General features: G+C 37.5%; 3 protein-coding genes across 5 annotated transcripts; 1 reads left to right on the top strand and 2 right to left on the bottom strand.

Moving 5' to 3' along the window:
* The first annotated feature begins 906 nt into the window (after positions 1 to 906).
* Positions 907 to 3,258, top strand: LOC306879989 (uncharacterized protein). Its single transcript, XM_079433236.1, has 6 exons — positions 907 to 953; positions 1,165 to 1,284; positions 1,408 to 1,500; positions 1,852 to 1,968; positions 2,108 to 2,203; positions 2,786 to 3,258. Exons 1-6 carry the CDS (start codon positions 923 to 925, stop codon positions 2,905 to 2,907), a joined length of 579 nt encoding a protein of 192 aa, XP_079289362.1. The 5' UTR covers positions 907 to 922; the 3' UTR covers positions 2,908 to 3,258.
* Positions 3,259 to 6,682: 3,424 nt separating this feature from the next.
* On the bottom strand, positions 6,683 to 12,821 carry LOC306880111 (leukocyte elastase inhibitor-like). 2 transcript variants are annotated; one of them, XM_079433421.1, is made up of 7 exons: positions 12,426 to 12,821; positions 9,991 to 10,128; positions 9,595 to 9,712; positions 9,260 to 9,402; positions 8,958 to 9,125; positions 7,833 to 8,185; positions 6,683 to 6,902 (listed from the first exon to the last, which is right to left on the bottom strand). In XM_079433421.1, the coding sequence occupies exons 1-7, from the start codon at positions 12,591 to 12,593 to the stop codon at positions 6,881 to 6,883; spliced, it is 1,110 nt and encodes a 369-aa protein (XP_079289547.1). In that variant the 5' UTR covers positions 12,594 to 12,821; the 3' UTR covers positions 6,683 to 6,880. The 2 variants fall into 2 exon arrangements, with proteins under 2 accessions (XP_079289547.1, XP_079289546.1); XM_079433420.1 differs by lacking the exon at positions 6,683 to 6,902 and having other exon boundaries at positions 7,735 to 8,185.
* Positions 12,822 to 17,319: 4,498 nt separating this feature from the next.
* LOC306880110 (leukocyte elastase inhibitor-like) lies at positions 17,320 to 25,065 on the bottom strand. 2 transcript variants are annotated; one of them, XM_079433419.1, is made up of 7 exons: positions 24,634 to 25,065; positions 20,878 to 21,015; positions 20,655 to 20,772; positions 18,702 to 18,844; positions 18,420 to 18,587; positions 18,186 to 18,327; positions 17,326 to 18,107 (listed from the first exon to the last, which is right to left on the bottom strand). In XM_079433419.1, exons 1-7 carry the CDS (start codon positions 24,799 to 24,801, stop codon positions 17,917 to 17,919), a joined length of 1,068 nt encoding a protein of 355 aa, XP_079289545.1. In that variant the 5' UTR covers positions 24,802 to 25,065; the 3' UTR covers positions 17,326 to 17,916. The 2 variants fall into 2 exon arrangements, with proteins under 2 accessions (XP_079289544.1, XP_079289545.1); XM_079433418.1 differs by having other exon boundaries at positions 17,320 to 18,327.
* Between the last annotated feature and the right edge of the window lie 2,354 nt (positions 25,066 to 27,419).

Genomic DNA, 27,419 nt, shown 5'->3' with positions numbered 1-27,419 from the left:
GCATGCTGACTGCAGGAATGGCAGTTCAGCTCATGAAAAATGGGTACAAAAACAATAGTGTTGCATTATAATTTTGTTCAGTGTATTATTACACACTTTCGGAAGTACTTGACTCTGATTGGTCTATGGTAGCATTCATTGGTCAGATATTTCCTAATATTTGCTGTCGATTAGTGCTGTATTGCTGTAAATCAGTCCGCTTATCTGAAACAGGTGTTACTTTCAAGTCTCTCGTATCACACTATGGAGCCGCGTTCTCTATTTTCCACTCAAACGCAACTGCCATCTTTTGTCTCAGTTATCAATAGTAATGAAAATGACCTTGGAATACTTCATTATTATTATTACTCTAATATTAATGTTGAATACTTTTCTGCAGAATTATGAGACTCTGTCCTCTTCTTCTGGGTCTGATGGCTTCCACAGTCATTCTTTTAAGCCTTGCTGCTGTTACCCGGATGTAAACAAACTGGTCTGTGAACGTAAAGTGCGACTAGAGACTATTTTCAACCAGGAAATAAATGAAACTGTTCAAAAAGGTAAAAACTACTAAAAGTTACTTTCACTGGTTGTATTTGGTTGTATCTCTGAGTGATGAAATAAACTTGTTTTACCAGTTTCAGATCTGACCATAAAGACCCATCCAGTCTGCATTAAGGTTGGAGACAGAGTCAGAGTGAAACCTTCTATTAAAACCCCAAAATTTGGTTGGGGTAGAGGTGTCACACATAAGAGTGTGGGTGTGGTAAAAGGCAAGATATGTAGTATTCTCATAAACATAAATGATACATTATACTGCAAAGCATTACAAATGAGCATGTGCAACACTCATTTACATGTTCTTCTTTCAGATATTAAAAGTGATCAGAGTTTGGTCATTGACTTTCCTGAATGTACAAGCTGGAAAGGATTTCTTTTGGAAATGGAGCCAGTAACTGATGATGATGAGTGTGGTAAATAGACAGAACAGGAATAGAAGGTTTTCGCATCTAATTAGTAGCTACCCAGCAATAATCGAATAAGGAGAACATTTTTGCCACAGAAATGTGACGTTTACTTGAGGATACTATACTGTTTTAACTCAGCTGTTTATCTACGAAGTGAGACATTTGAGACTGCCACATCAGTAAATCATAAGATTCCATTCTATTCACTGTATTTCAGGATCTTCAACTCTCAACTGTAATATTAAAATAGGAGACAAGGTCTGTGTGAAGCCGTCTGTTGAAACTCCAAAATATCTGTGGGGTTCAGTCAGCCACAAAAGCATTGGCAGTGTCATAAGTAAGGACATCATCTGTCATTAATCTGACAGACAGTTATTGTTGAAAACTTTCAGCTAGTATTTACACTCAATCATATACAGTATTAGGCTTTTTAAGATAATAAAAGTTTTCTTCTCTCTAGATGTGCAAGGAGAAACTGTGACAGTAGATTTCCCTGAGCAGGAAGGTTGGATTGGTGAAGTTTCAGAAATAGCACTTGCCAGTGCTGATTTAGGTATTATTAACAGAACAATTAAATCAATAGTCAAATTTATATAACATGTATATTTTTAAATGCCTGTATATGTTGTTTTGTAATATAGAATTAAAATAATTTTCACCATTCAGTGTGTGCCATTCCATTCCTATAAAACATTGATTTTATAGAGATGATTTTTATAGTATATTTATGCTCAATTGTTTTATTAATAAAACCCATGCCCTGAGATTTATATATACAGTATATGTGCAAATATATCCTTTTCTTTTATTTATTTATTTTAAGCATTTTTCACACTTGGATGTTTTAATCTAGGTGTAATGTAATAGCCTAACTCTATGCCTGACTAGTAACACTACTTCTTAGTGTCCCCCAGTCATGCCTGCTTCAAGATAGGAAACAGAGTCAGTGTGAAATCTTCAGTGAAAGATCCAAAACATGGATGGGGATCAATCATTCAGAACAGCATCGGTGTCATTAAAAGTAAATACACTCAGCATCTGTCCCTGATTTTACTAAATTCTAATTCATATATTGTGAGATACCTGAAAATGAAATGAAACACAATCATTTACACATCAAATGATTTTGGGGTTATTAATGACTTTCTGATTTTCGGCAGGAATTCATGGCGAGTCTTTGACTGTGGATTTCCCTGAGCAAACAGATTGGACTGGTGTCGCTTCAGAAATGGAACTCATAAACAGTGATGTTTCAGGTAATCTGAAGGATATTAGGACATTATTAAAAAAATACCTGTAAAAAACAAATACCATCAAAGCAGATGGATAGCATATTATTATATGTTTATTTCAGTTAAACCTTTAAATGTATCGCTTCATATGTAATGCCATAGTTAAGGGTAAATTCATTATCAACCTGCTATGGTTAACTGACTCTGTTGCTGTGACTATGTTTATTATCTCTATACAAGCCATTGGATTTATTCTAGTGCTATTTTAGTATCATAAACAAACCATTAGAGTTTTTATTAATATTTTGAAAGAGTTTTTTCGCTTTGCATTTCATTTTAGTTAATGTTTTAGTTATTTTATTGTTGTTTGTGTTTTCTTTATAGTTTTTATTGTTTTGATTTTAGTTTTAGTTACTTTAGTTGTTCAACTAAATTAGGAATGTTGCCTTGGCAATTATATGAATTATATGAAACTTTATTTAAGTTAATGTATATTTTATTTCATGTAACAGTAATTTCTGTTTTCATTTTAGTTTAATGTAAAAACCCTGACCCATTCCTCCATGTCTTTTAAATTGACATTGCAAATATTCCTTTATAATTCAGAATTGCTCATCTTTAGGCCTGGAGTGAGGGTCCGTGTTAAACCCACCATCGGCACTCCAGCACATGACTGGGGAAGTGTCACCAAGGACAGCATTGGAGTGGTTGTAGGCAAGTGTTATTAACCTGTTAGAATCAGCTAAAGAATTACAGTATTTAAGTCACATCTAGCATCAATGGGACTTTTTGGAATATAGACAATAGATAATCACCAAATACAGAAATGTCAAAGGATATCAGTAACAGTGTCTTTCTTCCCAATATCTTTAACAGCTTTAGATGGACCCAAAGTGACTGTCAACTTCCCTGAGCAGTCTAACTGGACTGGCATTGTCTCAGAGATGGAGGTTGTACCTTAATGATGAATCAGAATGAGCTTTATTGGCCAAGTATGTTTACACATACAAGGAATTTGTTAAAGTGACAGAAGCTCCACAGTGCAACAGAAAGACAGCAACAGGACAGGACACAGATAAGAGATAAGAGCTCTGTAGCGTCGACCAGACGGTAACAGTTCAAAGAGGGAGTGTGCTGGATGTGAGGGGTCCAGAGTGATGGGGTGATTTTTCAAATCTGCAATAAAACTCATTCAAGTCGTCTGCCAGTTGTTGCTTCTCCAGAGTGCTGGGGGATGGTGACTTGTAACTGGTGATATCTTTCATACCTTTCCACACTGAAGCAGAATCACTGGAAGAGAATTTGTTCCTTAGCTTCTCAGAATAATTCCTCTTTGCCACTCTGATATCCTTTTCCAGTGTGTATTTGGCCTGTTTGTACAAGACTTTATTCCCCTTTCTGTAAGCATCTTCTTTGGCCTGACGGAGCTGTCTGAGTTTTGCAGTGAACCATGGTTTGCCATTGTTGTAGGTTAAATGACTCCTGGAAGGAATGCACATATCCTCACAGAAACTGAGATATGATGTTACAGTCTCTGTGAGCTCGTCCAGATCGGTGGCAGCAGCTTCAAAAACAGTCCAATCAGTGAGAGAGAAACAGGCTTGTAAATCCCGCTCTGTTTCGTTAGTCCATCTTTTAACAGATCTTAATACAGGTTTTGCAGATTTAAGTTTCTGCCTGTAGGTTGAAATAAGATGAACCAAACAGTGATCAAAGAGTCCTAAAGCTGCTCGTGGGACAGAGTGATATGCGTCCTTTATTGCTGTGTAACAGTGATCCAATATATTACTCTCTCTGGTGGGACATGTGATGTGCTGTCTGTATTTTGGCAGTTTGTGGGAGAGAATTGCTTTATTAAAGTCCCCGAGAAAGATTAAAACAGAGTCTGGGTGTTTTTGTTCTGTCTGTGATCTGATCAGCGAGTTTCTGTAAAGCTGATCTCGCATTCGCTTGCGGTGGAATGTAGACACTCACGAGAATGAACGAGCAGAACTCCCGCGGCGAGTAGAACGGCTTGCAGTTAATGAAGAGCGTTTCTATATCTGAACAGCACATCTTCTTTAACAATGATACGAAGCATCCAGGAGCTGTTCACTACATTTACACTGTGTAAGGGTTTAAATAAATGTTTAGGGGTAATGAGGTTGCTCTTAACATCAGGGTTTAATGCACAGATTAATAATGTCCTCTGGGACCCACGATGACCTGACCCTTACGGTCTCAAAGAATCTATTTTAACTGTGAAACAGTTATTACATAAACATTTTTAATTCACATTGAATGAAAAAGTTATATTGACACCGGCATAATATATGCTAATATGTATGATTTTGTGTTGTTTTTTTTTGTTAATTATTTTAGAAATTTCACTTTTTTTTTTCAACTGTCTGTTATGTTGCATTCCCGATTCTGCTAAACCTTAATAGGGGTTCATAACAATGTGCTTTTGTAAAGCCATTCCTGTATGTTTTAAAGAAATAAAAATGCTTGTGTCCTGTTTGTGTCACCTCTGTTCTAGGTTTTGTTTCGGTTCATGTTTCCATGTCTTCTATTTTGTAAATTGTCACAGGGTGTCTCAGTCAGCTCCCTAGCTTGTGAATCAGTATATTGTGTACATGAATCCGGTCACTGGGAAGGACCCTGGCTCACTACACCTTGGGACAGTGATTACCCAATTTCCGGCAACATGACTACAACTATGTAGCCTATAATGTTGTAAAACATCACTGCTGTTATTAATCAACATCAAGCAGGACCTATGTCTTCTTTATATTATTTTTATGCTCTTTAAACACATTGTTCTGTTACGTATCCTTACAACACTTTAGCTGAATATTAATTATAAATGTTAACTAGATGTGTTCAATAATGTCTAGCAATGTGTTTATGTTGATATATAATAAAAACAGTTTGTCTTTTAAAATCTTCTATCGTGTGTCGTTACATTTCATTACAAATGGTTGCTTTTAACCCAGCATTTTTTTAGTGTATTAAGTTCCATATTGACTACAAAGTATTGCTACTTGCTTACAAGGCCCTAAAAGGGTTTAGCTCCTGCGTACTTAACCGGACTTTTATCAAGCTCATCACACTCTGTAAGGTCCCAAAACTCAGAACTTTTGATATATGATAGCAAAGACCACTAAAGAAGTGGTCGCATTTAGCTTTGGAATAGCCTTGCTGATGAAGTTTGGGACTCCAGTTTAAATCTAGATTAAGGACACTTTAGCCAAGCATTCTTATTATCTATCTAATAACCTTGTACTCCAGTAAAATCTGAGATTATCTTTTTCGTTAAATGTTATTAACAGCCGTTATACTAATTATTCACCATTTGCTTTTCTGCTTCTACGTCAGGATACCGAAGGTAACTAGAGAATATGGAAGCTCCAGTCTAGCATCTGAGAAGAGATTATGCCAACTCCTGCAAGGACCTCAGATTTTCCTTACGTAATCGGATTACTTTTTTCAAGTAACTAGCAAAGTAATGTATTACTTTTAAATGAACAAGAAAATATCTGAGTTACTTTTTCAAATATGTAAAGCAAGTTACTGTGTTTTCCTATTGATTTACTGACACCTTTCCTGTCGCCGTGTTGAGAGAAATTGCGAGTAAGTGCAGAGCCATTTTCTTCAGCCTGAAGTTTATTAATTTCATTCTTGGTGTGAAAGGGCCTTTACAGTCACCAAAAATATAACTTTTGATTTTTCGGTTATTAAAAATACGTAAGCCCAGCCCAGGTAACAAAAAGTAATGCAAAAGTAACAATGAATTACTTGACATAAAAAGTAACTAAGTAACACAATTAGATCATTTTTTATGAAGTAATGCAATATTGTAACGCATTACTTTTAAAAGTAACTTTCCCCAACACTGATCATTGCTTTAAACATGTTTTATTATTTCTGCATGAATACACATTAAATAAATGCATGATTTTTTTTTTTCATTATTTTTATTAAACAGATTCTAAAATGACAATATACGCATGCCATACATAACACAACCCGTAATTTTATTTTTTTATAAATGCATGACTTGTAGCATCCTATAGGAAATGTCATAAAGTAATGTCCAAATGGCAGAAATGTACAGTTCTATAGAACTGTATATTTCTGCCATTTGGACACTACTTTGTCACCTCTGATAACAGATTACTCTAAATTGAAATTGAAACATTTTCTGCATAGCTGCTTTGAAATGATATATATTGTGAAAGCACTAAATAAACATGAATTGATTTCTGAAAGATCATGCAGGGGCGGACTGGCCATCTGGCCGTTCTGGAGAAGTCCATTCCGCGGTCGTCGGCCACCAACGTGTGATTAGGCTAGCTAAATTTACAAATGATAGCCAAGTGGCTTCAGCTCCAGTGGCGCAGATGGTAAAGCGTGTGTTATGCTCATTTTGACGCGATCGACCCGGGTTCGAATCTGCCTTTTGGCGACCTTTTTTTCGTTTTCAAATTTCAAATCACATTACAAAAGCATTTTTTTTTAATATATAAAAATTAAGGAAATAATCAAAAAGTTGAAAAAGTATAAGGTAGGGTTAGGGTAGGTGTAGGGAGGGCTTTATTATTTTAGTTCATACAATAATACAGTATATATTTATTTCAATCCCATGCTGAAAAAATAAAATAAAAACCAGCACATAATTTGCAATGGTTTTACTGATTTATAATGAGAATTCTATTGGTTTTAATGGAAATTGTAATGGTGCCTGTTGGTCTCTATTGGTAATTGGTCATTAAAAAAAAAAAAAAAAAAAAAAAAAAATCCTAACGTAATATGTCCCAAATTGTAGTGGTATTTGTTGTGGAAATCATTAGAATTTCTGTGATGGTTTCTATTGTTTTTGTCAGCAGTGTCATCATGGGTTTTGTGATGTTATTTGCCATAAATGCGACAGGATTGCTGCAATATTGTGAGATATAGCGACTGTTTGTACTGTAGTTGTGGTGGGCCTATTTGGGAGAAAATCCAGGGCAATTTTTTATTCCCAGTCCGTCCCTGAGATCATGTGACACTGAAGACTGTATTATGAAAATTCTGCTTTCCATAACAGAAAAAAAATGTTTTTACTGTATTTTTGATCAAATAAATGCAGCCATGATGAGCATAAGAAACAAAAACAAAACAAACCTACATTATTCTAAGCATTTGACGATTGTTTTTATATTTGCTGAAACATAAAAAATACACATTAGAGAACTCTCTTTTTGTGCACTACTTGTGTTCTGAGTCTGTCAGCTCTGCATGAATTCAGCTACACAAAGTGAAGTGAAAAGAGGATATGACTCATTGTAAAAGACAATACCCAGCCTATATTTTGCCAGTTTTCCCTACAACTAATTTAAGACAAACATGCAACTGAAAGGGTCATGCTCAAAACCAAAATGTATGGCTCTAAAATGACATTACAATAAATGATCTGATATGCCATTTGTGAACACAAAAATAAATGGTGTGAATTATTTTGTTTGCCTAATATATATATATATATATATATATATATATATATATATATATATATATATATATATATATATATATATATATATATATATAACAAATTCGTCATTAAAAACTGAAAAATTAGAATGGGCCTCTGAATCTGCCAAGGAAGAGGATGCTGTTAGTGGGGTTGTGCCTGATGAAGAACATGAACGGATGATCTGCTGTGAAACTTTCTGAGCTGCGGGCACATAAAAATGTAAAGCCTGCAGTGGCTGCTGCTGCCTCAGTGCCTTCCTCATTCACATCAATAAAAGCTTTGTGAACCACTGCTGAAATGAAGAGACCACCTTTACTGCTTATGCCTGTCAGATCAGCCTTTGTTTCCTGGAACACAGAGCTCATACCCATCTTTTGCAGTATTTCTGATAGGGAGCGCTCAATCTCCAGCTTGAACTTTGGCAAATGGACTCTGATGTCCATCCATGTGCCCATTTTGTCTCTTCTGGTCCAGTCAAGCAGCTTGTCAAGGGTCAACTCGCTCTCCAGCTGTTAAACACACACAGACATACACACGTGGTCAGAATTGTTGGTACCCTTGGTAAATATAATCAAAGAAGGCTCTGAAAATAAACCTGCATTATTAATCCTTTTGATATTTTATAAAAAAAAAAAATAAAAAAAAAATCTAACCTTTCATTGAACTAAAACAATTGAAAATGGGGGAAAATCTCATTATGAAATAAATGTTTTTCTCAAATACACAGACACAATTGTTGGCACCCCTAGAAATTCTTAAGTAAAATATCTCTGAAGTATATTCCCATTCAGATTCACAATTTTGAGCACTCCAGGTTGATTATGAACATGAAATTATCCAGCCATGGCTTCCTGTTTCACAGAAATATAAATAGGAGGGAAAACAAAGTCCAAATTCCCTTAATCATCCATCACAATGAGAAAAAACAAATAATATATTTCTGATGTGCAGCAAAAGATAATTGAGCTTCACAAATTAGTGAAGTGGCTTTAAGAAAAGAGCTAGAGCAGTAAAAATTCCCATTTCCACCATAAGGGCAATAATTAAGAGTTTCCAATCATCATAAAATGTTAGGAAACTGCCTGGAAGAGGACGTGTGTCTATATCGTCCTAATCTACGGTGAGAAGGAGAGTTTGAGTTTTGAGATTAATTTTCACACCTTTCTTTAATCATATTTACCAAGGGTACCAACAATTCTGACAACGCGTGTACATGCTAAAAAAAAAATAAAACATACACAGCACCAAACTATTCCATAGGATTCAAACCCTTTTGCTGACCTTCAGAAGAGGGTCAGAGCCATCCTGAGTTTCGTCTGGAAGAAGGATCAGCATGCTGAGCTCCTCCTGTTCATATGGTAACTCCAGCACCTGCAGTTTAGACTCTGGGATGCACCTGAAGGGGAATGTCTCTTTCTGGTACATCATTTGCACAGGCCGGCTCTCATTCTGATTGAAGACAAATTTCATTAAATGAAGCAATGTATATTACATACAAAAATTACTTTTTTAAAAATTCAACATCAACTTTATATAAATTTTTCATATGCTGTTGCACCCCTGAAAGAAAATGCAGATTGCACCTGGTTTATTTTAAATGGCATTTCTTTAGTGTTTCTTGTTTCAAATATGTGCATCCAGTTCCCTTTGAAGTAGATGGCATTAACCAGAACTAGTCGGGTCAGCCCATTTACCACACCCGGCTGAAGAAGAGCTTTAATTTTATCTGAAGAAGAAAAAAAAAAAAAAAAAAAAAAAAAAAAAAAACAGCATTTCATTATTTATAATGTTCTGATCATTTGCATTTATACAGTCATATACTAAATATGCGTTCACATATAAGGCAAATAAAGCTGAATGTGATTCGCCTATTATTCCCATCTACATCTTGATAGATTTTATGTTACTAAATTCTCACTCTCGGTCTGCTCTTCCACCCATTTGTTAATGAGCTGTCGTGACTCGTCAGATGCTCCAATGAAGTCCACATCCTGAAGGCCAGCGTGGTACAGCTTCAGAGTGGAGTCCAAATACTCCTGCATAATACACACAATAAAAACATACAGGATGCATGAAAATGTCATATTATTAGGCAGAATAGAGCATCCTCTAATGAGCAAGACTGGAGAACAATATCAATGATGATTGTTGTTGAATTGGATTATAAATAAAATATTTGATATTCTATTGAAATAATTGAATGTGGTTCACATGGTTCTCTGAGGGCCTCATTGCATGTGCAATATGTGTGTATTCACCTAAACCGCAGAAGCCCTTGTCAACATGTTATTCCACATCTATGAAATGGACTCACAGGTAAGAAGCTGAAGGTTTTCTCTCCATAGAGGCGGTTGGCCAGTTTGAGGATGTAGGAGGCTGATGGTCTGTTGATAGTTGAGGTGAGGGTCTCGAAATGAGAGTGAACATCAGAGACAGAACTGAAGGACAAAACCTGCAAAATACATTTTACAAAACCTCTCAAAAACCTGACACTGTCACAAAAGGTCACATTTCACTCAGACTTATTCAATTACATAATTACATTTTAAATACCCAGTCATACAAGTAGCACCTAATAATATGAAAAATAATATGAATATGAAGAATAAAAATTATTTCAGGAAAAATAAATATATATATATATATATATCACCATATGCAATTCATATCGGGTAGAGTGGGGGAAAACGCCCCCATTAAGGACTGTGTAATTTTTTTTTTTCTGTGAAACAAGTTAAATGTGTCAAAAATAGTTATCATAGTTTAAGTGACGATGACAAACTATAACCCAATTATGAAAAATATCCAGAGTTTTCACGTTATTAAATTTGTACATTATTCCTCTATATCAGTGATCCTCAGATCTGGCTCGCGAGATCCACTTTCCTGCAGAGTTTAGCTCTTATCAAAAACACCTAGCTACCTGTGATTTTTCTAATGATCTTGAAGACATTGATTAGGTGTGTGGTCAGGTGTGTTTGATTAGGGCTAGAGTTAAACTCTGCAGGAAAGTGGATCTCGCGAGCCAGATTTGAGGATCACTGCTCTATATCATACTGATTTTCGTATTTAATGCCACAGTTTAATAGATAAATTATTTTATCAGAGAGAGAAATTCAATAAACACACACACGCGCGCAGTCGGGCTTTTATTTGTGCAGGTAACATGAGTCAATCTATGTGGAATGTGTGCTGGCTGATTCGTCCAGTAGCCCCTCACTGCAGAACAAGGGGTGGGTCTGGATCCACATCTAGGGGGTGGAGATGGATGAGTGGATCTGGATCCACCCTCGCCCCCTGGATATTGTGTTCTGCAGTGAGGACCATCTCGATTCGTCCGACAGCGCGTCTTTCACAGGCTTTTGGCTGCTTTATTCTTTACGAACCACCAGATGGCCTTGTTTTCGAACAGACGAAGCTTTGAATCTTTTCCCGGAAAAGTCAGAGGAAAGCGTTCTATTTTTTTTTTTTTTTTTTTTTGATAAAAGGAATCATGAGTTTAATCAATCATTACTTGAAGCAAATACAAAGAATAAGTACACGTGAAACCAAATGGGCCAGATCTTTTTCTTTGCTGACTTATAAGAGCCAAAGCATTTCGAGAGAAGAGGAGGAGTAGTGGAAAAGCACAACAAAAGTGTTTACCACACTGATCTGTGAAACTCTTCCCACATTTATCACATGGCATGCATATGGCTTCTTTCCAGTGTGGATCCCCATGCGTCTCTTAAGGTCTATTTCAGGGATACTCAAATTTTATGAATTTTACCGGGGTGGAGCTAAACTCTGCGGTGCATTCTAAGCTCTTTCCGCACTGATCACATGTGAACGGCTTCTCTCCAGGGTGGATTTTCATGCGTCTTATGTTTTGCAACAGAGTCAATGAAAGTCTTTACACACTGATCACATGTGCATTTACTGCTGTTTTTTTATTTTTTCATTGGTCTGACCAGACTAATCTCATGTGAGAATCAGACTTCATTTTAGTTCCGGACAGCCGTGTTGGTGTGAACGAGAGTTAACAGATACCAATCAACCAGCGTCCTGTCACTCAACATTGGTTTCCTGAGCTGCAGATGTGATAATATGCTTTGTTTCCTTTGCTGTGTTGCAAGAGTGCAGCAGACGCGAGTAGTGAAAATACGGAATGGAGTTTCATTTATATGGACTCTTAATGAGCCAATTGGAATAGATTTGAAGCAGCAGCGTGGAAGTCAAGGCTGCAGCTAAAACGCGGAATGGATTAATTTATTAGGGCATTCCTTAAGTGGAATGGATTTGACTGACGGCGCTCTGGGAAGTAAACTTTACGCTGAATTAAAGACGGTAAAAGTGAGTGGGTACAATATCGAATTTAAAACTTGGGTGGGTCTTGTCTCCAACGGCCGTACTTTCAGTTCAAAATCAAAAGAAAAACATGTATTTTACTTAAAGAAATGCAGCTTTTGTGTCAGTTTTAGTGTGCCTAAATCTCTAAATGCAAATAAACCTTACCAATGTAAGTCGAAATAATTATACATTAGGCTATTTGAATTTCGCAGTATTTAGTAGTCTACTTCCTGTACGGTCTTTAATTGCAATAAAAAAAATAAAAAAAAGTAAAAAAACCTCTTAATAGTCCTAGGCTAAGTAGTGCGAAATTAGATGTCGACAGCAGAATTTACAGAAACTTTACAGACACAATCGAAATGCGTACAAATTCAAGTAAAATAGTTACCAACAGTAGCCTAACGTGTTAGATCCTCGTACCTTTGTCATTTCTTTGGCAGTGTCTCCTCGGGCTCCTAAGTAGACCATGCTGAGCGCTGCGCTGATGCTCAGAGGAGAAAAAAACATGTTTCCCCCAGCATTGATCTCGCTCAGAGCCCGATAGAGATCCAGAGCGAAGAGACTGTTAGCACGAGAGAGACCCTCCATGACTGATGACAACTCGTTCCACAGTGCGCAGTAAATGTGGCAGCTGAGGTCGTTTGGATCCACTACACCGCTAGTTAATAGGAAAAGTTGCTTGTTAACAGAAACTATATATTTTTAGAGCAGCTTACTGTCACTCTGCTTCTTTGTGTGATCGGAGAGGACTGTAATTTGTATAAAAAGCAACCCCACCCATTCACAAGGTTTCACTTCCTTCTCAGTTTTCCCATCAATTTTATGAACAACATAATTATGTAAGCCTACTATAGAGGGCTCCAAAACTAGTTGCTTCAAATTATAGGTTATACTTTTGAATTCACATTTAGGCTCTCTCAAGTCAAGTCAAGTCTGCTTTATTGTCAATTCTTCCACATGTACATACACAGAATTTAAATTGCGTTACTCTCAGACCCTTGGTGCATACAGTTAACATTAAACACGTTCAAATACAGATAATACAGTTTAAACATATGTGCATACAACTATACAGCTACACAAATGAGGACATTGTAGAAAAATAAAGAAATAGATAAAGTGGCATAAGGCGCATGGCAGAATAGATAGAGTGCAAACCAGTTAAATAAAACAAAACTGTGCAGATATAGGTGTAGTGCAAGAAGAGCTTGTCAGTAGGGAGAACAGTCCTTATATCAGACTATCCGAAGAGGTATTTTGCAGTCAATGCAGGATGAGGTAGTGATCAGTCCAATGCTGCACAAGTGACAGGTGCTGGTCACAGTTTTTAAGTTGGGGGGTGGGGGGCTCATAGTGTCAGAGTTCAGTGTTGCATGGTGTAAAAGTGCATCTGACTCAGTGCATCTCAGTGTGGTATGGAAACAGCTCCAATCAGGACTGCAAAGCACTACAGAGAGTGGTGCGCCTAGCTGAGCGCATCTCAGGGTCTGCTCTCCCCTCTCTGCAGGACATCTACCTCAAACGCTGCAAAAATAGAGCTGTTAAAATCTTCAAGGACTCAAATCACCCTGCTAACCGACTATTCACTTTGCTTCCATCTGGTAAGCGCTTCCGTAGCCTGATGGCAAAAACTGAGAGACTTAGGAGGAGCTTCTTCCCCCAGGCCATCAGGCTCCTAAACTCTAACTCTGTGTCATAACATCACTTGACTCCATGTAATATCACCATATCAATAAGCTATTCATAATTTTTCTCCATGTAAATATCATATATCAATAAGCTATTCATAATTTTTCTCTACCTCATATTGCTGCTATTCAAATACCCTGTACAACTTTTTGCACATTATTTTTGCACATTCCTCTTATTACTATTTAAGTCAACAACATACTGACCTGCACATTTATATTTATACTTTTTATCTTATGTTTTATTTCATTTTATTCTTTTATTTTATGTTTTGTACTTTTCTCCTTCTTAATATTTGTATTCTATATAATTGCACTGTCCTTGGAACGGACCTGACCTACATTTCACTGCTGGTTATACCCTGTATAATTGTGTATGTGACAAATAAAAACTCTTGAATCTTGAAAGAGGGGAGGGGGGGGCGGGGACGGGAGGGAGTTCAGCTTACCTGACAGCCTGATGTATGAAGCTGTCCTTCAGTCTGCTGGTCCTCGCCTGGAGACTCCGCAGTCTCCTCCCTGATGGCAGCAGACCGAAGAAGCTGTGTGTCGCGTGGGTGGGATCACCTGCAATGCGGAGGGCTTTGCGGGTGAGACGGGTGCTGTAAATGTCCTGGAGGGAGGGGAGAGAGACACCAACAATCTTCTCAGCTGCTCTCACTATGCGCTGAAGTGACTTGCGGCAGGATGCGTTGCAAGCGCCATACCACACAGTGATGCAGCTGGTTAGGATGCTCTCGATGGTGCCTCTGTAGAAGGTGCACATGATGGGAGCCGGGGCTCTGGCTCTTCTGAGTTTGCGGAGGAAGTAGAGACGCTGCTGTGCTTTCTTGGCCAGTGCTACAGTGTTGTTAGTCCAGGAGAGGTCTTCTGTGATGTGCACACCCAGGAACTTGGTGCTGCTCACTCTCTCTACAGTCACACCATTGATGGTCAGAGGGGCATGCTGAGTGTGTACTCTCCTGAAGTCAACAACAATCTCCTTCGTCTTCTCCACATTCAGAGAGAGATTGTTGTCACTGCACCACCCGGCCAGGCGGCTCACCTCGCTCCTGTAGTTTGTCTCATCTCTGTTGCTAATGAGACCCACCACAGTTGTGTCATCCGCAAACTTAATAAACAGGTTAGAGTTGTGTGACGGTGTGCAGTCGTGGGTCAGCAGAGTGAAGAGGAGGGAGCTCAGCACACATCCTTGGGGGACCCCAGTGTTCAGTGTGATGGTTCTTGATGTGTTACTGCCAACCCGTACTGCTTGAGGTCTCCCGGTCAGGAAGTCCAACATCCAGTTGCACAGAGAGGTGTTGAGCCCCAGCTGGACCAGTTTGTGAGTGAGGGATGATTGTGTTGAATGCTGAACTGAAGTCTATGAACAGCATCCTGACATATGAGTCTTTTTTGTCCAGATGTGTGAGGACTGGTCTTTCACAGGTTACAAATAAAGAACTAAAGTCACTAATAACATTTAAATTTTTTGACATTTGATTTCTATGGGGATCTGCCATTCAGTAGACTACAGTATTCCAATTGTGACTACTAGTAGGCTACTCAATTTTAGAAACACTTTAGATTAGGGAACACATAGACTATTAACTAATTTGCTTTTTATTGATAATAAGTAAGGTAGTCGTTGTAGTAGTTATGTTAAGGGATCTAGAGCAGTGGTTCCCAAACCTGTCCTGGAGCAGGACCCCCTGCCCTGCATATGTTATGTCTCCCTAATCAAACACACCCAATTGAGTTCTTGCAGTCTCTACTAACAAGCTGATGAATGGATCAGGTGTATTAGATAAGGGAGATATACAAAAGGTGCAGGGCAGGGGGGCCTCCAGGACAGGTTTGGGAACCACTGATCTAGAGCAGGGATCTTCAAATCTGGCCCACTCCTTCACGATCATTAGAAAATCACAGGTGAGTTTGATTAGGGTTGGAGCTAAACTCTGCAGCAGATTGGCCCTCCAGGGAAAGATTTGAGGAACCCTGATCTAGAGTATGGTCATGCAGAATAAGGCTTCAATATGTGCTTCATAAGTTCTAATAAGCAGCCAATATATAGTAAAATGTATAATAATAAAGAAGTAGTTAATAGTGAATTGTGTTCTCTAATCTTAAGTGTTACATATAATTGATATAGTTATTCATTGGGCAATAGTACTTTCTTAGTAGGTCTCAAACTCAATTCCTGGAGGGCCGCAGCTCTGCACAGTTTAGCTCCAACCCTAATCAAACACACCTGATCTAGCTAATCAAGGTCTTCAGGATAACTAGAAAACTTCCAAGCAGGTGTGAGTTGGAGCTGGTTGAAGCTAAACTCTGCAGAGCTGTGGCCCTTCAGGAATTGAGTTTGAGATCTGTTTTTGATACTAATACCTATTCCTACAGGGGTTTCAACTGTGGCCCTCAAAGTCCACTTTCCTGCAGAGTTTAGCTCCAACCCTATCAAACGCACCTGAACAAGCTAATCAAGGTATTCAGGAAAGTTACAGGCAGGCAAGTTTTTATCAAGGTTGGATCTAAACTCTGCAGGAAAGTGGATCTCAAGGGCCAGAGTTGAGAGCCCCTGTATTACTACTATACTAGTACTTCTACTTTTTCATTTTAAAAAGGTATAGGCCTATTTATGGCCTTTTATGCCTTTAATGGACAGGACGGTAAAGAGCAGACAGGAAAGCGGTGAGCGAGGGATGGAGGGAGAGGAGTGGGATCAGCAAAAAGATCTATAGATGGGATTGAGCACAGTTGCACTGTGTCTGTGCACTAACCACGAGGCTATTGGCACCTAGTACTTACTTTTTATGGGCTCATTACTGAAAATTATTTCTTGTTACTATTTCTTCTTTCAAAATTAATATTGTTTCTTTACATATTACTTTCTGGCATCAGTAATTAGTTACACTACTAGTTACATTACTTTTCCTTCACGCCCCACTGAAGTTGCAATTGCTTATTTTACCCAAAAACAGTCTTCTAAATTGTTACTAACAAGATATATCTGCCTCATCATTTGGCCAAAATACACATTGGATCAGAGTCAGAAGTTATTACAAACACTCAGTGGTGATATAGTGACTTTTAAGTGTTGTATTAACCTTATACGATTATATTTCATGATGTATTTTATCAAAAGAAATAGCAAAAGTTTGTAAAAATTTAATTTAATTAAAAAGATTTTTAATTATAGTAATATAATTTATATCAGGATCAGAAGGATGTGGGTGGGCAAACAATGTAATGCCAGAGTAAAGTAATACTACTTCACATCAGCGTTCAGATGATCTTTTCTTCTCCCAAAATCAGTGTAATGTCCGTTGAATGTAATCTTTTCCATATTTCAATCTTGCCTGCTGCTCTGGTGACTTCATGTGTTCATGAGTTGAGAAAATTATGAAAATAAATCTAGAAATTACTTGATTGTTGGACTTCAAGTCTGTTTTATTGATGCTAACTGTAATATTATTACTGTAACTACTACCCCACACTCCACATTTTGCATGTCTCCCTTGTCTGACACATCCACCTCAGGTCGTCCAGTAATGAGCTGAAGAGATGAATCGGGTGTGCTCAGAGAGACAGTGCTGGGGGTGCTCCAGGACAGATTTGAAAACCTATTAAACAGTATTTCTTTTTTTACATACTTTTATTTATTCATTATTTACTCATACCTGTTACATACATACTAGTTTTACATTTTTGGATACTATTATTGATAAACTCCTAGTAATTATTCAATAGACAGTTAGACACTAGTACACATCTATATTTTATTCTACTAGTAAGATTTTTAATGTAACTCTACAGTGGACACTTGATAGTAGCTAGCTTAAAAATTATAGAAGTAGCATGAGAATAGATACTATTATATTTTAAGAATTAAATGTTAAAATGGCTTGCGTTATGCTGTATGTTGTTGAGGAGGCCGTGTGTGTGTCTGTGTCTCTCTCTCTCTCTCTCTCTCTCTCTCGTTAATTTTGCAGGTGCAAGCCGGGCAATGTATGGTGCTATATTTAGCACACTTAAATAAAACACCTCTTTATTACAACAATCTCGTCACTGATTCAGGATGTTATAGTATGCTAAAAGCAGACTCCTTGACATTCAAAATTTAAATTTGTATAAGTGATCTGGAATAATGTAATTTGAGAAGACATACATGTATATGATGTGATATTTAATAAACACGAAGAATCACACTTTTCTTCATTTGGGTTTAACAAACAGAAACATTTCTAGGATGGACCTCTGAATCTGCCAAGGAAGAGAATGCTGTTAGTGGGGTTGTGCCTGATGAAGAACATGAAGGGGTGATCTGCTATAAAACTTTTAAACTGGACAGCACAGTCACACTCCACAATGACTGCAGTGGCTGCTGCTGCCTCAGTGCCTTCCTCATTCACCTCAATAAAAGCTTTGTGAACCACTGCTGAAATGAAGAGACCACATTTACTGCTTATGCCTGTCAGATCAGCCTTTGTTTCCTGGAACACAGAGCTCATACCCATCTCTTGCAGTATTTCTGATAGGGAGCTCTCAACCTCCAGCTTGAACTTTGGCAAATGGACGTCGATATCCATTCGCATGGCCATTTTGTCTCTTTTGGTCCAGTCAAGGAGCTTGTCAAGGGTCAACTCACTCTCCAGCTGTCAAACATACACAGAAAAAAAAATAAAATACATAGCACCAAACTAATCTAGAGCATTGTCAAAACTATCCATCACGGCACTTTTCTGACCTTCAGAAGAGGGTCAGAGCCTTCCTGAGTTTCGTCTGGAAGAAGGATCAACATGCTGAGTTCCTCCTGTTCATATGGTAACTCCAGCACCTGCAGTTTAGACTCTGGGATGTATCTGAAGGGAAACATCTCTTTCTGGTGCATCATTTGCACAGGCCGGCACTCATTCTAATGGAAGACAATTGCCATTAAATGTAGAAATGCAAAGTACATACAAAATGACTAAAATTTAACACATGGACTTTATATTCATTTTTCACATGTTGTTGCCCTGAATCAAACCTGGTTTATTTTAAATGGCATTTCTCTAGTTATTAATGCTTCAAATGTGTGCATCCAGGTTCCTTTGAAGTAGATGGCATTAACCAGAACTAGTCGGGTCAGCCCATTTATGTCACAGGGCTGAAGAAGATCTTTAATTTTATCTGAAACAAAAAACAAAAATCAGTATCTGATTATTTACTGTATTCTGATCAGTGGCATTAAATTATATCTCACATTATAGCTCACATTTTACTTTATGTTTGTCTTTTTCACAGGTTATAAACAGCCTATCACACATACAAAGTTAATATATATACATTTGCAAACAAAATTATTCAACCCCTTGGATTCTGAAAAGATGAAAAATGCTTATTTGATGCTTAAGATGAAAAAAAATATATTATTTACTTTAAACATTCGTGAACAAAAATACTCAAGTTTTGTGCAGAATCTTTTATTCTTTATAACCTCTAATAAACGCTGTCTGTAGAAGCTTCTGTCACCTCTCTACTGCAATCTTGACCCATTCCTTCCTTGAAAAGAAAACTGCTTACAGATCACTGATAATCTTTGGTTTTCACGTTGCCACTGTTTTATTCAAATTCCACCAACTATTTTCAATAAGAATTAAATCTGAAGACTGATCAGGACACTCAAAACCAAGCTTCACCAGATTCGGATGTATGTTTTGGCTTGGCTGTCCAGCAGAAAAGTCAATTGATCATCAAGCTTCAGTCTCTGTATCGAAGGTAGCACAATCTTTGCCAAAATGGACTGATACTTTAAATAAATCATGATATCCTATATATAGCAAAATGTCCTTTTTCTCAGTTGTTCTGATCAAACCCCCCACCCCCTTGACGATATTGTACTTTTTCTTCAATGCCCTCAAAGGTTTTCTAATACAACACATTTTAAACTTACAAGGCTGTGTCTCTAGGAACTTTTGGTGTTTTGGAAATCTTGTTGCCATAGACTTTCTAATGTAATAATCGAGCATAGCGTTAGTTCTGGCAGGTCACGTCAAGCTCGCATCAGCTGACTCTCAGCTGATCCCCATCTACCTATAGGAAGAAAATACCTAAGCATCCATATATAAGGTCCCTCAGTATTATCAGCAGTTTTCGCATTGCTCCATAGCTAATTACCCTCCTCCATCCCCAACTCCTCCTTTGTCAGTCAGGATCCAACCTTCTGATTCTCTTTTGAATCAGACAAATTCAAAAATGTGTACATAAAATTACTGAACTTTAACAAATCTGCAATACTTTTGTTGGTTCTGTTTACCCTGGGGGGTTATTGCTGCTCTCCCTGCTCTTATCCATGCTAGGCTGCATGGATGCGCAGGGAGTTCTTGCCCAGAACAGAACCATACTGCCATTCCAAACTGTATGCTAATTGTCATTCATCTTTGACGATAGTGGTCCTGACATAAAAACTATTTATTTTCTATAGGGGTTTTGTGAAAGCTATTTTGACTTGGCTATATTTGCTACTCAACTTTAGCACATGTATGGACTAAATGTATGTGTAATATATCAAGTTAATTCAGTTTTATTAGATTTTCCAAAGGCTTATTTGTATTTTAAAACAATTTGTACCATGCCATACATATAAGTGACTTAGAAACAGCAGTGTTGAAAAGGTGTTAATTATTACAAAATAATCCTATTACTCTAAAATTTTACATTATCATTATCACTTTCAATTTGCCACTAAACTGTTATAGCAATCTGGATATCTCGGGATATTTAGAAAATCTTACATTTGTAATTTGTAAATTAATACAGTGGCCGGGGGGTTGAAAGGTTTTGATTGTAATTAATCTTTAAACTTTTATTAGATTGTTTGATTAGGGTTAGAACTAAAATGTGTGGCACAGTGGCCCTCCAGGAGCAGGTATCCATCCCTGTTTCTAAACCTTTTATCCACAAAAATTCACCTTCACATTCATATATAATAACTTCTCACTCTCTGTCTGCTCTTCCACCCATTTGTTAATGAGCTGTCGTGACTCGTCAGATGCTCCAATGAAGTCCACAGCCTGAAGGTCAGCGTGGTACATCTTCAGAGTGGAGTCCAAATACTCCTGCAGGACAAAATAGAGTCAGTATCTCATACGAAAAGATTTAGCAAAGCTCATGATGAGCATCAAAGAGTCTAATTTTTAAAGACTAATGTTTAATGGACTCACAGGTAAGAAGCTGAAGGTTTTCTCTCCATAGAGGCGGTTGGCCAGTTTGAGGATGTAGGAGGCTGATGGTCTGTTGATAGTTGAGGTGAGGGTCTCGAAATGAGAGTGAACATCAGAGACAGAACTGAAGGACAAAACCTGCAAAGAGAAAAACAAACGGGTAGATCTCTTAAAACCATCAAAGCTTCACCCCACAATTAAAAGACAACACAAATGTAAAAAAGTGAATAATTTTTTAAAAACCATAAACATTTTTGCCATTATGGAGATTGAGATAAATTTCATGAAAATTACGGTTATCTTCCATGCACAAACCTCCTTACCATATGCAAATTGTTTTTTTTAAAGTTCATAAAAAAAACAACTAAAAATACTACTGTACAATAATACTGTAACACCACTGCTGTAAAGTGAAAAAAAAAAACAGAAACTGGAAAGTACTAATATATAATATTAGCATTTCTTGTACTGCTTTAAACCTATTTAAAAGCATTGCATTTATAAAGATCCACCAAGAATCACTTATTTGCACATGTACCCCAGGGTAAATTTGGGTTACTAAATATTTTTATAAATCTTTATATACCTGTTTATAGGATACATCCACTGGTTTGTGTTTGTATTAGGGCTGTCAGTCAATTAAAATTTCTAATCTAATTAATTATATGATGTGTCGATTAATCGCAAAATTATATTTGGCTGTGAAAATACCTCCAAAAGATTATTTAAAACAGGGGTGCCCAATCTTGTTCCTGGAGATCAACCTTCATGCAAAGTTCAGCTCCAACCCAAAGCAAACACAACTGAACCAACTAAATAGGATCTGAAGGAGCACTTGATAATTACAGACAGATGTGTTCGATCAGGGTTTTAGCTCTGCAGGTAGGTAGATCTTCTGAATCCCTGTGATTTGGATTTCCTCTGGCACAGCGGGAGAGAGGACAGTGGGTTTGGAAGCATTTGCAGCCAGCGTCAGATGGAGTGAGAACCAGAGTGGACAGCACATAATGTCTGATTGCATCCAAGACACAGAGATTGAGGTACCTTGTATTATTTTGATTGGCTCCACAGAGTGAAGAGGCCAGTGTTGTGTTTTGATTCAGCCATAACGCACCCGAGTAACGAATCAAGCCTGCAACAATGGGGTTGATGCATGCGTGTGTGTGTGCGCCCACAAACAAATTATTAGTTTTTGAAATTTTACTGCTTAAGCAAGCCATGTATGTTTCTTATTTGCACAATTAATCACTCTGTACATAGTCTGTGATACATAGGTTAGTGACTGACATTTGATACTGATATAGCTCAATATTTGAAAAACGTTACACAGAGTCACCTGAAGGTGAACAGCTCTTTTTACTGGATGTTTATTGATCCACGTGACTATAAACGTATTTATTTACATATTTCTCTATTTATGTATTTACACTGATAAATATATAAATTAATACACTCATCTAATTTTGATACTTGCCTTTACTTACCTTGGTGAGTTCATTTACTGTATCATATTAGTACAGTTTACACTATAGTTGACATTCTTTATTGTAGGTCCATTGACAGCATCCATCCCATCCAGTAGCTAAGGATGGATGGAACGATTACCAGTTTGACGATAAATCATGATAAAATTCCCCACAGTTAGTATTATCGTGTCATATTTTAATTATCATTAAAGCCTGCCACTCCGACTCTATGGCATGACTTCACGATTCAGTTCGGCTCATCAATGATTACCCCATCAACTTCGGTCAGAAATCTTGGTGTAATCTTTGATGACCAGCTGACCTTCAAAGAGCACATTGCAAAGACTGCTCGATCCTGCAGGTTTGCACTACACAACATCAGAAAGATCAGGCCCTTTCTGACAGAGCATGCTGTGCAACTTCTTGTCCAGGCCCTTCTTGTTTCTAGACTGGACTACTGCAATGCTCTTCTGGCTGGTCTTCCATCAAACGCAATCAAACCTCTACAAATGATTCAGAATGCAGCGGCACGACTGATCTTCAACGAGCCCAAAAGAGCGCATGTTACACCTCTCTTCATCTCCTTGCACTGGCTACCAGTGGCAGCTCGCATCCAGTTCAAGTCACTGATGCTTGCGTACAGAACTACCACAGGCTCTGCACCCTCCTACTTCCACTCACTATTACGAACCTACATCCCCTCCAGAAGTTTGAGATCTGCTAGTGAGCGACGCCTTGTGGTACCATCACAGAGAGGCTCAAAATCACTCTCCAGAACATTGTCGTTCACCATTCCTGGCTGGTGGAATAATCTTCCCACCCCTATCTGGAACGCCGGATCCCTGGCAACCTTCAAGCAACAACTGAAAACTCATCTCTTTCGGCAGTACTTGACTTCATCCTAAACTCAAAAAAAAAAACAAAAAAAAAAAAACACTTTCCCTCTATCTTTCTCTCCACCTACTAGCTTGTACTTATTTGAACAATGACTGAGACTTGGTGTTACGAGCACTTCCTCTGTCTGACTGCCTCTTCAAGATGAATCGCTTTTTGTATTCCCCAATTGTAAGTCGCTTTGGATAAAAGCGTCTGCCAAATGACTAAATGTAAATGTAAAACCGTATTCGACTACCACGATTTGAACAACTGAGGATAAATAAATACTATCCAGCATAAAGCAGTTTTAAGTAACAGTCTCACGTGCGCACATACAGCACGCAGAGTTTCGTTTTATGTGAAAAGAGTTTTAGATTAAAGGTATAATAACAAAAATTATATTAATTAATTATATGAATGTACCTCTGAAGGTTCTGTCTTCAGAAAAGATTAAATGACATTTTGTTTTTATCTTCGCTCCATTATTCGCTAATAAAGTGTTCTTAATTGTCCACAGAGGTTCCAAGGTAACCGCCCCCCCCCCCCCCCCCCCAAAACTGCTGTTCCATAAGCACCACCTAGTGTCAGAGAGTGGATTTACAGAGACTTACATTCAGCCTATGTGTAGTTTTTGTCTGGCCAAAAAACAGACCGAATTTGCATGCCCTGCTCCAAATTTTGACCAATTGATAAAAAAAACAAGCTAATGTAGATTCTACACAGAAACAATTCGGATAAGGTTAATTATGGAGCATATAAAAATAATTATTTATTAATCAGTTATTATTTTGACTTAACCCTTTTCTTTATTTAAAGGCTGAAATATGAGCTTTACCATTTTATGAAACATTTTAAAAGTTTTATCTGAACATTTCGTACATGTTATTATTAGATAAACCTGTCAGTCATGTTTGTCATTTAAAATCATTGTTACCGTTTTAGTGTTGTTAATTATGCAAACACAAGTCATTTTAGTTGTTGTTTGTTGATTTAAATATAAATATTGGTTAAATCATTTATGTATCAGTACTTTTTGAACATTTCCAGCACATTTTACCAATACCGTGACAATTTTGATAACCGTGATCATTTGGTCACTACAATCGTGATAAGAAACTTTCAGACCCAGATAAACCATAGCTTAGCTCATAAGTAAAGTTAATACTAGAGAGGAGCAATAAATTGAATATTTTGTAGAGAGCCATATTACCAGAAACCGGTGCTCCACCCGAACAGAACTGGGGATGAGTAAATCCTAGGAGGGTAGGGGGCGCTACACACAACTAGTATTTAGTTTTTGCATCATCATTGTTAAATATCAGTAAACATGCAGTGGTATGAATTACACAGAAACTTCAGACGGAAATTATTAGGAAATATTCTATCAGTGACAGAACTTGTCCGATCCTCATACCTTTGTCATTTCTTTGGCAGTGTCTCCGCGGGCTCCTAAGTAGACCATGCTGAGCGCTGCGCTGACGCTCAGAGGAGAAAAGAACATGTTTCCCCCAGCATTGATCTCGCTCAGAGCCCGATAGAGATCCAGAGCGAAGAGACTGTTAGCACGAGAGAGACCCTCCATGACTGATGACACTGCTGCAAAAAAAACCCCCCGCTTGCTGGTGTTAAAATAGTTTATGCAACTATCGTGCAAATCATTAGCCTTTAACGTGTTTTAAATATATTGTTTGACGTTTGTTAATTATGTATTTTCCCCGCAATTAGGATTTCCTTTCTTTTGTTAGACAGTTCAGTCTGGGCTACTGCTGTGGCGCGTAATTTTTAGTAAATGTATAAAAACAGCTGCCTTATAAAGCACTTCCGTCATATGCAGCTCAGGTCATCTGATAGCTTGTCTGGGCGTGATACGCCCATACAATAGCCTATTCAGCAGAATGAGGAGTTTTTTCACGGAAAACTAGTCAATACAGAGAGTCGGGTTGCTTTGCAACTCTTGTCAAGTGAAAAAAAAACCAGTAATCTATTTTTTTACTAAAACAGCTCAAAAGTTGGAAAAACGATTTAACAAATATGGGCTACCAGTAAAGACGGGACGAGACCCAAATGACAAGACAGACACGAAGCGCTGCATTCATGTGCTGTTTATTCCTAAATATTTCCTTGACGGCGCGCATTTATACCTACACGTGTGTAATTACATAAAGTTGCCAACAGAGGTATCAAAACCAATATTAGTTGCACCAAAACAAACCAAATCTAGTGAAAGCATGCAAACCTTGTTACATGATAGTTTAACATTTGTCAAATCTTGGTTTATATGGTCTCAGTCAGTCTTTGAGGGTCAAGTAGAACTAAATGTTAGTGTTTCATGATCTTTGTCCCTGTGCCATTTGAGACAAACATACTGTAGGTGCAGAAAATGTTTCTTTTATTTTGCATTGTGATTATGTATTTCCGTGTGTTTGGTCACATGGGTGCAGGTGGATGTTTACCTAGTTTGGCGTGCTTGAGTAGAGAGGGGGTGAGTAGCAGGAGCACTCACTTTCTTTTGAGCATTCTATTTGTTTTTAAACATTCTTATTTGTTCATGTATTTAAACATCTAAAGGCATTTAGGTGTTTAAATTTAGGTGTTTAAATAAATTTAGACCATTTCGTTCCACTGTATGTCCCCACATGTAGCGGAATGACAATAAAGCTCTTGAACTTGATCTGAACTTGAACTTGATTTATTTATTACGTTGTGTGAATAAATGTTCATAGAAGATAAATGCATGGTAACGTGTCATGGATTTATTTTCCTTAGCCTCTCAGCTGCTATAGACTGTCCCTATACATAGCCTAGCATGTTCAAAATGTTTGTGGTTAAAAGTCGATTCACAAAATAAAACAAAATCTTAAAGGTGCCATAGAATGAAAAACTGTCTTTACCCTGGCATATTTAAATAATAACAGTTCTGTACATGGAAATGACATATAGTGAGCCTCAAACACCATAGTTTCCTCCTTCCTATGTAAATCTCGTGATTAAAAAAGACCACTGAAAAACAGGCGAATCAGAACATAACACCGATTGTGACGCAACAGTCGGGATCACTACGCCCCCAACATTTGCATAAACCCGCCCTTGTTCTAAGCCGGTGTTCTGTCGATTTTTCCTACCTTATCAGATTTTCCTACCGTAGCGCAAAATTACAGCTATATCTATCGATCCATCCTACCTCATCAAAAAATCCTACTGCGGGTTTCTGCTTCGCGCCTGTGACTACGTGAAATAATTAAGTGTAACTTTGCTGTAGATACTTATTAGGCAATGATGTAGTCTATTTACACTGCCAAGAACATAATCAGATTGTGCTACCGCTATAGAATAAACAGGTAGGATGTTTTTACAGCTCAAAATACCTCGTCAGATTGTGCTACCACTATAGAATAAACAGGTAGGATGATTTTACAGCATAAAATACCTCGTCAGATTGTGCTACCACTATAGAATAAACAGGTAGGATGTTTTTACAGCTCAAAATACCTCGTCAGATTGTGCTACCACTATAGAATAAACAGGTAGGATGTTTTTACAGCTCAAAATACCTCGTCAGATTGTGCTACCACTATAGAATAAACAGGGAGGATGTTTTTACAGCTCAAAATACCTCGTCAGATTGTGCTACCACTATTAAACAGGTAGGATGTTTTTACAGCTCAAAATACCTCGTCAGATTGTGCTACCACTATAGAATAAACAGGTAGGATGTTTTTACAGCTCAAAATACCTCGTCAGATTGTGCTACCACTATAGAATAAACAGGTAGGATGTTTTTACAGCTCAAAATACCTCGTCAGATTGTGCTACCACTATAGAATAAACAGGTAGGATGTTTTTACAGCATAAAATACCTCGTCAGATTGTGCTACCACTATAGAATAAACAGGTAGGATGATTTTTGTTTTTAAATCTATAGTTCCTGGACAGATGTTACAAACTCACCCTAAAATCAGATGATAATATAAATTTGAATTTTATTGAATATAAATTTGAAAGATTAGTTATTGAGATTATGTATAATAACGCAGAACAATATGAAAAAGTGAAATAAATTAATTAAGTCATGAATTCATTTTAAAAGTTTAATATCATACACCACAGAGGCACATAATAAAAAATATGAAAAACAACAGCTATTATTAATAGGAATATGAACTAAATTAGACCACATAGTGCTGCAGAATGATTCGATTC

This window comes from Barbus barbus (assembly GCF_936440315.1).
Source record: "Barbus barbus genome assembly, chromosome: 14".
Classification (NCBI taxonomy): Eukaryota; Metazoa; Chordata; class Actinopteri; order Cypriniformes; family Cyprinidae; genus Barbus; species Barbus barbus.
This window is presented reverse-complemented; position numbering and strand designations above follow the sequence as displayed.